Source organism: Capricornis sumatraensis, chromosome 2, assembly GCF_032405125.1.
Source record: "Capricornis sumatraensis isolate serow.1 chromosome 2, serow.2, whole genome shotgun sequence".
NCBI lineage: Eukaryota > Metazoa > Chordata > Mammalia > Artiodactyla > Bovidae > Capricornis > Capricornis sumatraensis.
In genome coordinates this window covers 40,988,773-41,005,808 of record NC_091070.1, presented here as the reverse complement: position 1 = coordinate 41,005,808, position 17,036 = coordinate 40,988,773, and the positions used below count along the sequence as shown (strand labels likewise).

General features: G+C 40.2%; 1 protein-coding gene across 1 annotated transcript in view; it reads left to right on the top strand.

The window, feature by feature from the left end:
* FBN1 (fibrillin 1) overlaps positions 1-17,036 on the top strand; it is a 273,921-nt gene that overhangs the window by 170,129 nt on the left and 86,756 nt on the right. Inside the window, exons 19-31 of the mRNA XM_068963729.1 lie at positions 1,579-1,704; positions 2,268-2,387; positions 2,581-2,718; positions 3,546-3,596; positions 5,480-5,605; positions 7,353-7,580; positions 9,350-9,475; positions 9,596-9,724; positions 10,515-10,640; positions 10,743-10,868; positions 13,182-13,304; positions 14,439-14,564; positions 16,749-16,874. Coding sequence (XP_068819830.1) covers positions 1,579-1,704; positions 2,268-2,387; positions 2,581-2,718; positions 3,546-3,596; positions 5,480-5,605; positions 7,353-7,580; positions 9,350-9,475; positions 9,596-9,724; positions 10,515-10,640; positions 10,743-10,868; positions 13,182-13,304; positions 14,439-14,564; positions 16,749-16,874 — 1,671 coding nt within the window. The remainder of the gene's footprint in view (positions 1-1,578; positions 1,705-2,267; positions 2,388-2,580; positions 2,719-3,545; positions 3,597-5,479; positions 5,606-7,352; positions 7,581-9,349; positions 9,476-9,595; positions 9,725-10,514; positions 10,641-10,742; positions 10,869-13,181; positions 13,305-14,438; positions 14,565-16,748; positions 16,875-17,036) is intronic.

Genomic DNA, 17,036 nt, shown 5'->3' with positions numbered 1-17,036 from the left:
CCATGGGGTCACAAGGAGTTGGACTTGATTGAGCATGCATGTTCATATTTCAGGTTGTGTTCAGAAGTGTGAAGTTAGAAATCAAAGATCCACTCCAGCCACTTTCCAGAGAATTCCAGGGATTGGCTATTTTATTTCTTAATCCTCAAGTCCTTAATTTAAAGTTCCATATTCTTCTGACATCATCTGTTGAGAATTGCAATATTGACCCTTTGGGGAAGTGTTAGCATTTGTTATACAATGTTGACAGAATTCTCAGCATGCTATTTGCTCAGACAATAGCATCACTTTATATTTGATTTTCCCATATTTTAAGTACCTTATAAACACAGCCCTCCACATCTGTGAGGTTTGCATTTGCATATCTAACCAATCTCAGATCAAAGATATTTGAAAATAAATTCCTGAAAGTTCCCAAAAGCAAAACTTGAATTTTCCATATACCAGCAACTATTTACATAGCATGTATGTTGTATTAGGTATTATAAGTAATCTAGAGACACAGAGTTGAACACAACTGAAGTGACTTCGCAGCAGCAGCAGCAGAGATGGTTTAAAGTACACAGGTGGATGTGCATAGATTATACACCAGTGCTATACCATTTTATATAAGGGACTTGAACATCCACAGATTTTGGTAACCTGGATGGCAGGGATGGGGTTCCTGGAACCAATCCCCTGCAGATACCAAGGGATCACTGTAAGTTGCTGATTGAAGTATATTTACTGATGTGAACCCATGCAGTTCTCTAGTACTGAATTTGTGTATACTTTATGTAAGGACCACTAGCTTGTCAGATGATAATCTAAGCAGAATCACTCGGTGTGTAAAAATTCCTTGTGAATGTGTAGCCTGCTTTGTGGGCTGCATGATGTAGTTTAGCTCAGTGTGGTATAGCAGACTGTTTAAGTTCCACACTTCCTCAATTATCTAAGTAATACATAGCAAAAGCTTCATTTTGTATCAGACAGGCCTATTACTCGGCTCTCGGAATCTCTAGTCTGCATTCTTCATGGCAATTTTAAACTCTACAGCTTGCTTCATACTTTATAAACATAACTGGAGACCACTTAAATTATTCTGAAGAAGAAACACCCATCCTGGAACTCATACTTATTAAAGATGGACCATACTTTCTAAATGTTTAGTCAGTTCCTTAAAACAGTGGGATTAGTCCTTTTAACTTTGGCACAATGAAACAATTATATATTGGGTTGGCCAAAAAGTTCGTTCAGGTTTTCCTGTACAATCTTATGGCAAAGAAATAGAAAAAAAACACACATTTTGTCCAACCCGATAAATAATAGTTTTCAGCAAATCTAATTTTTTTTTTTCCTGCCAAAGAAGTGAATTAAATGGTCTGGTGATTTTAGACTTTGTAGATGCCTAGTAAAAATAATCAGATCAGTCACCTATTTGCTAAAACTAGGTAATTTTGGCAAAAACCAATGGTATAGGAGTTTTGCTTCTTCCTTGAATTAATCATATCATTATGACCTTAAAAACATAAAAAAAGCAAAGAAATTGCATGTGAAGGATAAGATCTTTTAAAAGTTTATGTTTTCTTTATTTTCCAGATATTAATGAATGTGTATTGAATAGTCTGCTTTGTGACAATGGACAGTGTAGAAATACTCCTGGAAGTTTTGTCTGTACCTGCCCCAAGGGATTTATATACAAACCTGAACTGAAAACCTGTGAAGGTAGGAATAGTGTTTGTTCTTATACCATGTACTTTGTTGCCTTTTGGAGCTCCACTGGAGAAGCACAAAGATAAATTAAAGCCACTTCTTATTCTAGACAGTTGTGTCACGTAGTTGAAATTCTGTAATCCTGAATGACACTTGTATACACTTTATAAGCTGCTGATAATACTTATCTGCAATTGGCCTTTTAGTCACCATTTATTTCACATTCAAATGCTATTTAAGAGTATCCATTTTATATTTTCCTGCATTTGGTATTTTATTTGCCAACATTTACTAGATTAAGAAAATGTTAGATATATGCTATTTGAGTTAATTCAGAAATCACGCTTACATTTGCTCCAGATTTTCTGAATTAAAAAGATTCAGCCATGTGCTGAACATAGAGACGTGCTCAATTATTATTTTTGGCATTCCATCTAGTCTAGGGAAAAAAATCTATCTAGACCAGCTTTATTATCTAATGAAGAATATGTGGTAGCAGTTGAGACCAAAGTTTAAAGATTCGTTCGTGCCCAAGACTAGTTTTTGGCAGTAATGTAGACCTATTTTTGTTTCAGACATCGATGAATGTGAATCCAGTCCTTGCATCAATGGAGTCTGCAAGAACAGTCCAGGCTCTTTCATTTGTGAATGTTCTTCTGAAAGTACTTTGGATCCAACAAAAACCATCTGCATAGGTATTTATCTTTCCAAGAATGATTTTCCTGTGTTATCAATGCCGCTGTATTTAATGTCCACTTTTATTGCGAAAGGGTTTCGGTATGGAAAAACAAAATTTTAAACTATCATTATCCCAATGTACATGTTTGAATTTTTGAGATAGATTCTGTTAATTGTCTATTAAATATCATCACTCCCCTGCCCCTACAGAAACCATCAAGGGCACTTGCTGGCAGACTGTCATCGATGGGCGGTGTGAGATCAACATCAACGGAGCCACATTAAAGTCCCAGTGCTGTTCATCCCTCGGTGCTGCCTGGGGGAGCCCGTGCACCCCCTGCCAAGTCGGTAAGAGAAGCGGCTGCCGTGGCTCCTCTGCTCACTGGGCATTTTACTTGGAACTTTGTTCATTTACGTTCACGTGGGAATTATAGAAGATTTCGTTCTGATGACCTCAGTGAAACATGTTGCTGTGTAGGAAATTAAGAGACGTGTCACGGGCAATGATTGTATGTGATTTGGTTATTCTTTTCTATCACCGCACTGTAGTGTAGTTATCTGGTGTGGCTTTCCCAGATCAGCAGTTCTTATTGGCTCTCTTCGGAACTTCATGATTAAGGGTCCTGAGCTTTTTACAGGCACAGGTTTTCTTCCCCAAAAAAATATTGATGTAAAGGAACCAGAGTTCACGACTAAAGTTATTGCAAAACTGAGGTTTGAGATCCTTGCTAATGATTCTGTTGATTCAGTGTTTGGATATATAAATGTGTGAACTGATAACAGTGTGACTGCTGCAGGGCGTGAGACCTGCCAGTTCTAGACTTTGTTTTCCGCATTTATGTTACAGTAATCCTATAGTATGATTCATGTTTTAGGGGGTCACAGCAAGAGGGAAATCGAGTCAGTTTCCTTCTTAGTCATCACCATAGTGTGATCTTTAGGGTATCTTTGAGTCAGAATCTCACAGATGGACTGAGCTTTATTCAAGGAGACATTTCATTCTTCTCCCTCACCTATACAATCTCAGTGACACTTTGTTGCCTCAGAATTATTCATAGCAATAAAATCAATTCCATGTTAAAGGGCCTCTGTCATGTTTCTAATATTGTCTCATAAAGTCTGGATATTGTTATCTCAGATTTGTTTTTTGCTTTTTGTTTGTTTTTTTGATACAGATCCCATATGTGGGAAAGGCTATTCAAGAATTAAAGGAACACAGTGTGAAGGTATTTATGATTATTTATAAATCATAAATGTCTGCATGCATGAAGAGGAATGCTTGAATTAACTTGGACTGCATAAAGCTGTCATGTAACTTCCCAGTGAGAAATATGTAGCAAGGGAAAAAAAATAATGAGAACTGCCGAACCTGTAACAGACATGAATTTCACAAGCACGGGTGCTCTTGCCAGTGTCAGAGCTCTATGGCCAAAGGGCAGAGTGTCTTGAAAATGATTTAGGCTGACCATGGTTTCGAGTGACTACAATTTCAAAATGTTATCTATAGGGAAGAAAAAAAAGGAAGTTTGTGATGAGGCTGTAAAACTTGCATTTCTCTTGATTTTGTCCTGGATTCTTTTGTTGTTATTGTTGTTTGTTTCATGGTTATGTATGATGAGAAAGACACACCTCTATTGCCTCATTTTTGAGAGTCTACATGGATTCTTTCTACTTTCCTGTGATTTTTCTTTTCTCATGGAGTCCCGGGTAGACAGACATAGGTCAGGGTGACTAACACAACCTGACATGACACAGCAGCTGAAAAATTTTAAAAACAGCAATTAGTCCCATATGTGGAATGAAATGAACTTTTTTTCCCTGCTAAAATAAAGAGGAACACTACAACCCCCACCCAAGAGCTTGCTTTCCAAATGATGACTGAATCCTTTGGCCTCTCTCTGGTCCAGACCCACTGTTAATAACTTATCTGACCTCAGCAGCATATTTTTGTATACAAGTGGCCCCAGAGCAAAACAGCCCCAAAAAGGTAAATTTCCCCCTCCCCATTTATTTCTCTTATAAGGAAAGATTTAGAATTTTTTTTTTTCAACATCCCTGGCTTGGAAAGTTATTTCTTCTCAATAGAGACACAGTGTGTGTGAGTTTCTTGACTAGTGCTCCCCCTTTTTGGCATTAGCAAGTAAGTGCCTTTCTTTGGGTTAACTTGATGGTGAGTATTTTTCCAAAAACAGTGCAGAGAACACAATGCTCTCCCTTAAGCAAACTGGGAAGGGCTAATATGTTTGAGACAGATGCAGTGAATGATAAACGAATGAACATGAGCATCTTCCAGCTCTCTCCAACCCAAGCTGGAACCACCAAGGCTTTGACAGGATAGCTCGAGACCATTGCTGAGTTAGAACTAGATACACACTTTCTTGGGACATCTCAGCACCTCTCAAAGGAGACTCTTGATTGGCCGCACATATTCCCCAGTGGTGGATTTTTTTCTGTGCTTATCTTCAAGCTAGTTCTTCTTTGCTAATTTGAAAGATCAGACTTCTGTTTCTTTTCTTAATTCCAGCCATCTGGTCTAGTAAAGCTAATTAAATGGCTCCTGGGAGCCTTAGCACTTCCCTGGTAGTTCAGATGGTAAAGAATCTGCCTGCAATGCAGGAGGCCTGGGTTCAGTGCCTGGGTTGGGAAGATCCCCTTGAGAAGGGAATGGCTACCCAGTTCTGTATTCTTTCCTGGGAAATCCCATGGACAAGGGGACCCAGCAGCCTATAGCCATGGGATCACAAAGAATCAGACATGACTGGGTGACTAACACTTTCACTTTCTTGCACTTGGGAGCCTTACCTGAGATGTCTGTAGTACCCAAACTTGTCTCTAAGAACTCCCACAAACTCCCTGTCTTTACAACTCAAAAATTACCCTCTGGGACTGATAGAGAAGCAATAATATCTTTGTTAGTGGATGAGCTCTATCTGGTTGCTTTTTAAACATCCTAGAAATTCTGTATGAATTATTTAGAAGCAAACTAGTTTTCTACTTACTAAGTTCAAAATGGCCTTTTCAGTTGTGGGAATATGACTCCCTGAATGGAATAAAGTAGAATTGTGCTACGCAGATGTATTAACTTCATGCTCTCTTTTTTTCTTCATAGATATAGATGAATGTGAAGTGTTCCCAGGAGTCTGCAAGAATGGCTTGTGTGTTAACTCCAAGGGATCATTTAAGTGTCAGTGTCCCAGTGGGATGACTTTAGATGCCACAGGGAGGATTTGCCTAGGTAAATACTGAGCTCATTACTTTTCTAATGAACATTTCTTAACAATTATTCAGAACTCAGAAGAGAGAGCTGAATATTCAGTTCCAAGTACAGACACACACACATCCCAAATTCAGCATTTCTATTAGCATTCATAGTGGTTTCCTTGACAAATAGCCTTCCTGACTCAGCTCTTTATTCCTTATAAAGAGTAGGGAACCTGGCGGTTCTTTAAAGATATGTAATTATTTATTAAACTGCTACCATCACAAATATTATTCTAGAGCTCTTAAATCTGTCCTCCATATGCCATGGATGTAGAATTCTAGGTGATCAGTAAGGAGAACATTTTTGCTTAATCGGAAACTGTAGCCTCAGCCTGCTAGGCAGGCCTGCCATTAGCCAGAAAGACAGGGGTTTTCAGGAAACTCCTGTGGGTATCAGCAGTAAAGACTGTAACAGCCTGAGTAGTGAACCTGAGGGAATGAGGGCTGTTGTCTCCATCAGCCATGGTGTGACTCTCCATGACAACTGCTAGAACCCAAGTGACAATGATGTGGAAGAGACTGGACACAAAACTTTGATTTTTAGAAACCTGCCCTGTGGACTCAGTGGCGGCAGATTTGAGATCCTGCAGTCATGCATGTGGAGTCTTGGGCTTTTTCTGGTGTTACTGTTACGGCTTCTGACTCCCAGGAATAACATCCTTTGGATCACTGGGTTTGGAGTCCATGACTCTGGAAATGATGCTCAGCCACATTGTGGATCTGAAACTGTGTGACCCTGAAGAGCATCTTTAGTGAAAGGCCACTGTAGGTGGTTGAAAGAGTGGCATGCATTTAAAAGATATAGCTCCTTTATGAATTAGGATTAATCACCCTTTAAATGTGAAACTTTATGGTTTATAATGTAAGCAATGCAGAATATAAAAGCTGGAATTTATAACTATGGATGTCAGTTAATCCCATTTTGAGCCTTTGCTTCTTTGTTTAGGAGGATTTGGCGTTTAATGAGAACCTTTTTCCAGGTTCTTAAGTTGAAAGATGCTTCAGTGTTTAGTCCAGGATTCATTTTGAAATTAACCATTTTAATAGATACAACCCAAATGTGGAATTTCACAGAAGGCTTCCATAGCTTTCTAGCATTAAAGGAAGCCCACATTCCCACATGTACACAGAATGTGCACATAACCACATGTTGAGGTGAAAGAAACACTTGAAAAGAGGAGTCAATGGCTCTTCTTTGCTGTTTTCCCTCTCTAATCACAAGGAAGGCAGTCCTCATTTCAGAGTTCACCATTCTACCTCTCCAAAAATGAAGTGGATCTGAGGAAAGGGTGCTGGAGCCAGCTGAGATGTTTTCCAACAATGAAGACTGCAGTTGGCTTTCAGCTAGAGGGATGTCAAGACATCATAGAGTACATGCATTGGTAATCAGCCTGGTTGGATAATGAGGAATACATTTCCCAAAAGAGCATTGCAGGATTTCTGTGAACACTGCTGCTTCTGGGGAATTATCAGAAAATGCCTAACATTGAAAGGATTCTTGCCACAAGAGGAGATGCAAAAAAATATGAGCTGCCAGCAAGCCTTTATGAAGCAGGAAAACCCACCACAAAGCCTTTGAGGAAAAAAAAATGAGTTTTAGTCAATCATTTTATAGTAAATTACTGTGTGTATTCCACTTGGCCTAACACAACGCTGGCTATTTGAGGCAATGAAAACAGAGTAGCTCTCCTCAGCCTGCCTCTGTTTGCTCCCTCGGGCAGATATCCGCCTGGAGACCTGCTTCCTGAGGTACGAGGACGAGGAGTGCACCCTGCCCGTGGCTGGGCGCCACCGCATGGACGCCTGCTGCTGCTCGGTCGGGGCAGCCTGGGGCACCGAGGAGTGCGAGGAGTGTCCCATGAGAAACACACCTGAGTACGAGGAGCTCTGTCCCAGAGGACCCGGATTCGCCACAAAAGAAATTACAAATGGCAAACGGTTTTTCAAAGGTACAGTGGTTTCAGTGGTTGATTGCTCTTCTTTTAGGTCAATAGGATGCCTTTTCAGGAGTGCAGAGTTCTGCCAGCAGAATTACAGTAAATATCATCAATGTGGTCATCCCTGGATCATCATCTTAGGATGCCTTCTTTGCTTTCTGAATTTTATATGGCAAAATATTCACTCCATTACGAAATTTCTTTTTCTACATCTCAGGGCTTCCTATGGTCACTTTCCTCTCCCATCTAGTCACTATTAAGTATTATAGTAGATTTTGATATTATCCTAAAGCTAAGCATAAATGAAAGAAAAATCTTGGGAAATGTTTATGCCATCTGCTGAGGCCCTAGAGATGACCTTTATCTTGTCATCTGTGGTTCATGTATTTGCAGTATTCATTTGAGGTATTCATGTCACTGTGGTCCACCTGAGTATAGATAATGGTGTGAGAAACCCAATGGCAGGTCCTCCTTGTCCAAATGCACTGAAATTCATTCCTGTAGCAAACACACTCAAGTGACTTAAGATATTTCAAATTTTATCTTCTTTTGCTAAACATAAAACTCATGTTAAAAAAAAAAAGAAGTCACAGATTTAATCTGATTCCAAAGTTGAGTTACCATTTTATAAACCATGATACAAGAACATGGTTACTTCAGCATGTGGAAAAAGCATAATTGGTTACTCAATATTTCAGTTATTCAGGGATGCCCAACTTTAGCTCCCAGTGTAGAATTTTAAGTCACTTTCCCATTGTGTCTGAGCCTACTTGTTATGCTTCACAATTAAATGAACTTACAAAAATGGGAAGTGAGTATATAAGTATTATCATCCATAATTAAAAAGTGTAGACTTTTTTCCTACTGAGCATTTGGTTCAAGAAGTCCTAGAGATAAAGTTGTACCATCTAGAGAGACAGTTTCTAGGTGGCCTTCTTACATGTCTCTCGAGAAAATTCAGAGAAGCTTAGGTGATTTGAATTCAAAGGTTGTGGTGGTCCATTGCCAGAGAAGGACTAGATGTTCCTGAGATTTAATCTGCCAGTTCTGTGTCTCATAACATTTGGTAGAAATGAACTTCATATCTTAAGCTCTAGGTCTTGCTTAAGAAAGACCCCTATAAAGGGAAACTCAAATCACATGTTACAAGTGCAGTCCCCACATACATAAGAAATGCTTATACACTTTAATTGCATTAATGAAACCTTCATGTTAATTTAGAAAATATTTTAAATCAGTACTCCTTATTTAGAATGTGTTTTAAATAGTATACAGCATTTATAAATAATTTAAATTATAAATGACATCTCTTTTGAACTTATTTTTAGGTATAAAAGTGTCAGGAAGCATAAATGAATGTCTCATTCCACTACATACTCAATTTGGTTGCTGTAGGACAGTCTATTTGAAAATCTTTTACATGCTTTACATATAGACACTAGAATTTACTTTACATATAGCCACTAGACTATAGACTTTAGAATTTTTATTCATCCATTCAGCAAATAGTTCAGTGTTTGGTATGTATCAGATAGTGTTCTGGGCTTTAGAAGGCCAAATAAACCCGCTCTTTACTTCTTTAATAATACTTTCTGAAATGGAGACGTTTAGAAGTCTAAAACTGTTTACAAAGTCCTATTTCTGATAGTCATCACATTTTTTAAAAGCGTATGACCAAGACCTTAAATCAAGCCCTTGTGTCTCCCTGGGTTTCACATGGGGTATGGATTCCTCCTGATGGGTCACTTATGTATTTGTCCCACACTTAATTTTTCTTGAAGACATCAACGAGTGTAAGATGATTCCCAACCTGTGCACCCACGGCAAGTGCAGGAACACCATTGGCAGCTTCAAGTGCAGGTGTGATAGCGGCTTTGCTCTGGATTCTGAAGAAAGAAACTGCACAGGTCAGTGAAGGGGCTCACCCTGGAGGGACACCCGTGGGCCCTCTTGGTCTTTAACATGTGGCCTCAAGGAGTAAAGCTGTTCTGATGCTCACCTGCTGCCTACTTCCCACTTTTGCGCAGACATCGACGAATGCCGCATATCCCCTGACCTCTGTGGCCGAGGCCAGTGTGTGAACACCCCCGGGGACTTTGAGTGCAAGTGCGATGAAGGCTATGAAAGTGGATTCATGATGATGAAGAACTGCATGGGTGAGTGTGTGACCATTGGATCAGCCCAGGGAAGAAACAAGCCAAGACGCTTGGGTGACTCATCGCCTGTGTGGGTTCTCCCGGCTCCCCCAGTGCGCTGGTCTCCTGACCAGTGAGTCAGGCGTTGGTCTGTGGCAAAGGAAGACTAACATACAGAAGGAATGAGGGAATTCATGCCGTGGGCTGGTAGGTGGTCTGTGGGTCCCTGAGAAGTGACCTGGAATAGACACCCTGGGGGAGAAAGAACAATTCAAACACAAGCTATGTTTTAGGAGTCACATTCTAGAGTTTCTATTCATCATTTCTCTAAAAGGAGATTGATTAAGATAGTTGCATTAGATCAGGTTCCCTAGCAATAGGCCTGAGATGGGGATTTTTTTTTTTTTTTAGTGTTCTTGGGAGAAACCTGTAAGAAAGGGAGGGAAGCCACTTAGGGCAGGGGAGGAATAGAAGCTAAGTGTTAGGCTGGATTTTAGCTTTAACCTGATCCCACAAGGGCCTTGGAGTGTGAACAGCACCCAAGAGTAGTCCCAACTCAAGGGCAGGAAGCTGAGATTTTATACTCCCATGTCAGTTCAGCTAGGAGCAGCCCCCAGCATGGGAGGGGTACAGTTTCTCACCTCCCAGCCATTTCTGAGTGAGGTGGGTATCAGTTCTCCAAGAAGGGAGCCTGTGAGCCACTAGCAGCCAGGACTTCCAGCACCTGGGTGCTGAATGCACTGCCCAGGTCATGGGAGTCTGGGGCCGGACACCTCCCACATCATCAACAGGGGTCATTTCTGTGTTGCAGATATCGACGAGTGTCAGAGAGATCCACTGTTGTGCCGAGGAGGCGTGTGCCTGAACACTGAGGGAAGTTACCGCTGCGAATGTCCCCCTGGCCATCAGCTGGCCCCCAACATCTCAGCGTGTATAGGTGAGGAGGAAGACCACTGGCCTGGGGCTGGTCATTCGGCCCACATCCTAGTCAGAGTCAGAGGCTGATGGCTGCATGTTTGCTATTCTTATTTTTAAACAGACATCAACGAGTGTGAACTGAGCGCACACCTCTGCCCCCATGGCCGCTGCGTGAACCTCATAGGAAAGTACCAGTGTGCCTGCAACCCTGGCTACCACTCAACCCCTGACAGGCTGTTTTGTGTTGGTAAGTTCCGTAGCTTATGCTATTTCTTATTTTCTTTAGTATCTCTCTAAAGCACTCAAGCCATGTTCTCTGAGTTCCATCTCCATCACTAGTTGCTTTTACTTAATGTTTCCAGTTTTCCTGGAAGTAAAAGTCTTCTCACGGTGGCTTGCGATCTTTGGATCTGGCCTCCCTCATCTGTTTAAAGAACCAATTCAGTGAAGACTGTAGAATGTTTTAGCTCCAGCAAGTACCGTTTGATCCACGCTGATCTAACTAGTGAACGGTAGCATATGCTTTGTTTCTGCATGTGCACACCCAGGCACATCAGCAAGTGATTACCGACTGCCTGAAATAAGTGCAGTCTGATGAGTGCTGGGAGAAAGACAAAAGGCACAGGGTGTGATCTCCGCCCTTAGGTGGTTTGGAGCAGCTCAGATTCCAAAGAATAATTATTGGGAAGAAGACCATAGTATGTTTATAACTCACAGAGCAATAGAAGCCAGGTCTGGCACTCCTTAAAGATGGAGCTTTGTGGGACAGGCATTTTGCTTTGTGGCTGGCCCTGGGGAGGTTTAGTTGCACTGGGAAGAGTGGCGCAGAAAGCCCTGTGGCTTTATTGTGCTCAGAGTCAAAGTGAAACCTTGTAGAAGACCGCCAGTTTCTGCCTGCTTAGGGGTATACCCCTTGTGGAACTGCCAAGTCTCGCATGGTTTCCACCCACAATCATAAATCAGTCCAGATTCTTCTGACAAATGGCCCTAAGCAACTCAGAACTCCAACTCAGGCCTTTGATGGGTATTGGAACTTCAGCCAAACTGAGCGTCAAGTTTGTAACAGAATCTGTGACCCAGAGAATTTCACCCACATGCCCATTGTTGTCACTGAGCTGTGTTCTAGCACCCAGTACTTCTGCAGTGCCTGTGGCACACCATATATTGTATCATTAATCATTCATCTAACTCCCCAACTACAGTGTAGGGGTTATAAAGGCAGTAAGCATGTCCATCTCATTCACTGTCAGGGTCTCATCTCTAGCACGTGGTTCAGTTCATTTCAGTTCAGTTGCTCAGTCATGTCTGACTCTTTTCAACCCCATAGACTGCAGCACACCAGGCTTCCCCATCCATCACCAACTCCCGGAGCTTACTCAAATTCATGTCCATCAAGTCAGTGATGCCATCCAACCATCTCATCCTCTATCATCCCCTTCTCCTCCCACTTTCAGTCTTTCCCAGCATCAGGGTCTTTTCCAATGAGTCAGTTCTTCAAATCTGGTGGCTAAAGTATTGGAGTTTCAGCTTCAGCGTCAGTCTTTCCAACAAATATTCAGGACCGATTTCCTTTAGGATGGACTGGTTGGATCTCCTTGCAGTCCAAGGGACTCTCAAGAGTCTTCTCCAACACCACAGTTCAAAAGCATCAATTCTTCAGTGCTCTGCTTTCTTTATAGTTCAATTCTCACATCCATACATGACTATTGGAAAAGCCGTAGCTTTCCGTTGTTGGCAAAGTAATGTCTCTTCTTTTTAATATGCTATCTAGGTTGGTCATAGCTTTTCTTCCAAGGAGCAAGCGTCTTTTAATTTCATGGCTGCAGTCACCAACTGCAGTGATTTTGGAGCCCAAGAAAATAAAGTCTCTCACTGTTTTCATTGTTTCCCCATCTGTTTGCCATGAAGTGATGGGACCGGATGCCATGACCTCAATTTTCTGAATGTTGAGTTTTAAGCCAACTTTTTCACTCTCCTCTTTCACTTTCATCAAGAGGCTCTGTAGTTCTTCACTTTCTGCCATAAGGGTGGTGTCATCTGCTTATCCGAGGTTATTGATATTTCTCCCAGCAATCTTGATTCCAGTTTATGCTTCATCCAGCCCAGCATTTTACATGATGCATAGAAGTTAAATAAGCATGGTGACAGTATACAGCCTTGACATACTCCTTTCCCAATTTGGAACCAGTCTGTTGTTCCATGTCCAGTTCTAACTGTTACTTCTTCACCTGCATCCAGATTTCTCAGGAGGCAGGTCAGGTGGTCTGGTATTCCTATCTCTTTAAGAATTCCCCACAGTTTGTTGTGATCCACACAGTCAAAGGCTTTGGCATAGTCAATGAAGCAGAAGTAGATGTTTTTCTAGAACTCTTTAGCACACAGTAAGTGTGCAGTTAATATTTGTTGAAGGAACCAAATGATGCAGAGACTTGCAGTTGCCCTGGAAGGCTCTTATAATTTTGTATTTTGTTTTGTTTTACTTGACTCATACATACCTGAGAAATTCAAACATGGGCCATCATCACATAGAGGAAGGTAATATTATTTTCCTTTTTCTTAGACATTGATGAATGCAGCATAATGAACGGTGGCTGTGAGACCTTCTGCACAAACTCTGAAGGTAGCTACGAATGTAGCTGTCAGCCAGGATTTGCACTGATGCCTGACCAGAGGTCCTGCACAGGTAAGTAGGTTTTAGCTTCCTGGAAACTCAATAACAGGTCCCTGCGTGGAGTGGTTCAGGGCCTGGGCGTTGGAGTCAGACAGTCCTGAGTTCCAGTCTTTGCTTTGTCACATGGTTTAGCTGTCTGTCCTTGATGAAGATCCTTGACATCTGATTCCTCATCTACAAAATGGGGTTCAGATTGCCTGTATGGAAGAATATGTACAGCATTTAGCATAGTCCCTGGCACATGCTCAGTAAGTGCAATATAAAATAGATTTTCTTCATTGATTAGAATTTTAAGAATCTGATCTTATGGCCTATTTCAGTGCTACTCAGGGTATGTTCCCTGAACCAACATCAGCATCACCAAGAATACATTAGAAATGCAAAGTCTCAGCCCTCCCTCTGCACCCATGCCTACTGAATCAGAAACCCCTGCGGGTAGATCTCAGTAATCTGTTCTCTCAAGCCTTCCAAGTGATTTTGGATGCATGCTAAAATTTGAGAACTGCTGATATAATTTATACTTCCTGCTGTATCACCTGGGCTAGAAGAGTCATGCAGTCAGAGATGGGAAATGAAGTGGGTAATGTAAGTTTTCATTTGGGCTCAGGTTAAGAAGAAAACTTAGGTTTAGGAACCACAATTATGTTATTGGACCTAGTAAAATCTCCCTTAAAGTCACTAGGTATAAATTTGGCTATAGAAATTAAAATTTGAAAATAGGTATTATGCTAAAAGTACATCTAAGCAGATAGGCTTATTTTCAGCATTAGTTTTTATCTTAAAATATCTATAAAACAGCAAATAAGAGACTTAGGCTTTTAAATTTGAAAGTTAAAAAAATAAGATTGATGGTCTTTCAAATGATAAGTTTATATCAGAGATAAAAGTGCTAATTAAATGATGGTCTTTTAAGAGCATGTGGACCTCCATCCTGAACTGTATGTTGTAGATCTTGAAAATGATTCTCTCTTGTTTTACCCAAGATAACCTGATGGGATAATTTATGCAAAGCGTTATTTGGATTTCAGAGCAAATAGTCCTATGCAAGCAGGCTGAGTTTACTTGACTTGGGGCAGTTAACTTTTTCATCACTGATGAATGGAACCCTTATCAACAACATGTCATCGTTGGCTTTATTCTCCACAGACATTGATGAGTGTGAAGATAACCCCAATATCTGTGATGGCGGTCAGTGTACAAACATACCTGGAGAGTACAGGTGCTTGTGTTATGATGGATTCATGGCATCTGAAGACATGAAGACTTGTGTAGGTAAGCAAAGAAGACAGGATTTTCCAATTTGCTGGTTATTCACAAGTGCTATTGTATTACATAGACTTGTTTCAGTAGTGAATATATCCGATGGGAAAAGTAAAAATATTTAAGAGCATAGTACTAATAGTATTCCAAAGTTAGCATTCCAAGAAGCATCTTTCTTGTGACTGTGCTGTGATGCTCTAGTCAGTATGTTATATGGACCGAGCTAAGACTTGGTCAACTCCAGAGGGACATTTCTTTTATGTCTGTGCATTATTTTTGGCCATTTAACCCTCCTTTTGCTCTACCTAGAGTTTGGCTTTTCAAATGTTTGCAAGGCAGCAAAACTGACTTCTAACAAAAATGTAATACATTCTAGAATTGATTGTTTTGGAGGGTTTCTATTACTGTCTTCAAATCTGTCAGACCTTTTAATGCAGTATCTAATCTGCCTTTAATTCCATTCATTATATTTTTAATCTCGGACATTGTAGTTTTTACCTCTAAAAGTTTGATTGGGTCTTTTTCTGGTATCTTCAATGTCTCTACTTAATATGCCCAATCATTTCTCTAGCTTTTTAAATGCAGGGAATACAGTTACAATAACAGTTTTCAGGTCCTTGTCAACTAATTCTGTTACCTATGACAATTCTAGTCCATTTCAATAAATCAACTTTCCTTTTTATTATGGGCCATATTTTCCTCTGTCATTGAATGCCTGTTAACTTTTGATTGGATGCTGGTGGTGGTTTAGTCCCTAAGTCATGTCCAGCTCTTTGAGATTGCCTGCAGCTGTAGCCCCCCAGGCTCCTCTGTCCATGGGATTTCCCAGGCAAGAATACTGGAGTGGGTTTCCATTTCCTTCTCCGGGGATTGGATGCTAGACATTGTAAATTTTGCCTCACTAGGTCCTGAATGTATTTGAATTCTTAGAAAAATTTCTGAGCTTTGTTTTGGAACATAGTTAAATTATTTGGAAACAGATAGGTCCTTTCAAAGTCTTGCTTTGAAGCAGCAGTTGGGTTGGGCTCATTTTCTCTATTGCCAAGGCAAGATCCTCCTGGATACTCTATTCACTTCCCTCTAGATGATGAGGTTTTCCAGTCTGGCCAGTAAGAACAAGTACAATTCTGTACCTTCTGGGAACTCTGATGATTATTCCCTCTAATTCTTTTGGATGATGCTTCCTCCAAATTTAAGAGTTTCCTTACATGAATATACTGGTCACTACTCATCTGGGTATTGTTTGGGTCCCTCCACAGATCACTGTAGTTCTGTGTGTGTGTATGTGTGTACATCTCTTTTCTGTCCTTTACTTGGCACTATGAACTCTGGCTACCCTGGCCTTCCGCTTTCATCTCTCCAACTCATGGACATTTCCTGGTTCCATCTGCCATACCCTCCCCTGTGCTATTGCTTTAAAACTCCTGCACAGTAATCTGGGGCATTTGTAGAATCCACCTAGTTTCTTTCTCTGATTGATCATTGTCTTTGTTGTCTATATTGTCCTTTTTTGTTGTTTTTATTTTAAATGAGAAGTAAATTTGGTTCCTATTACTCCATCATGGTCAGAAACAAGAGCCTAGAATTATAAATATTTAAATTATATCACATTTGTATCTTTTGAAAATACTTACCAAATATTTGTGAAGTCCTCAAAATTAAAGTCATGTCATTCAAAGTAAAGAAATGAATGTCATAAAAAAAGATAATTTTTAATTGAGAAAGTTGTAGAGTTTGTAACCATCTGCCTTTAGACTATTAGTTCATCTATCTTTTTTTTCAAAATATGGAACTAAAATGTTAGCATCATGCAGTCAGCATTAAAATTTTCATCTTGCAACAGAAAGTGCTGTTTTAAAAAGTTTTCCAGACGGTCAGAGAAACAGGCTCTGATTGAGGACCAGACCTAGAGTGAATCAGTTTATTTGATTATTTGACCTCCTTCTTGTGGTCCAGATAAGAAGCCAGTCTGCAAGGTTAGCCTTCAATTAGAAGCATTGAGTTAGAAAATGCTTTCAGTTAGAAAGCATTGAGCTATGTAATTGTTATGTAGTTGAGCTATGTAAATATACTTTTATTTGCACAAAAACATTTCATCTTTTCTATTTATTTGTCATAGTTGCTTTATCTCAGGGAGAATCTGTCAGTGATATCAAACAAATGGTTACATGTATTAATAATATCTGTACTTTACAGATGTCAATGAATGTGATCTGAATCCAAATATCTGCCTAAGTGGAACCTGTGAAAACACCAAAGGCTCATTCATCTGCCACTGTGATATGGGCTATTCAGGCAAAAAAGGAAAAACAGGCTGTACAGGTATGTTTCTTCCAACTGAACAATAAAACCTTTAGTGGTTAAGAGATTGCTACCAAAATTATAGATTAATATATGTTTTAAAAACTATTAATATTTTAATTGCACTATAAAGCATTTTTCATTATACTGCATTTTTCATTAACTTAGCCTGCACTTCTTTGA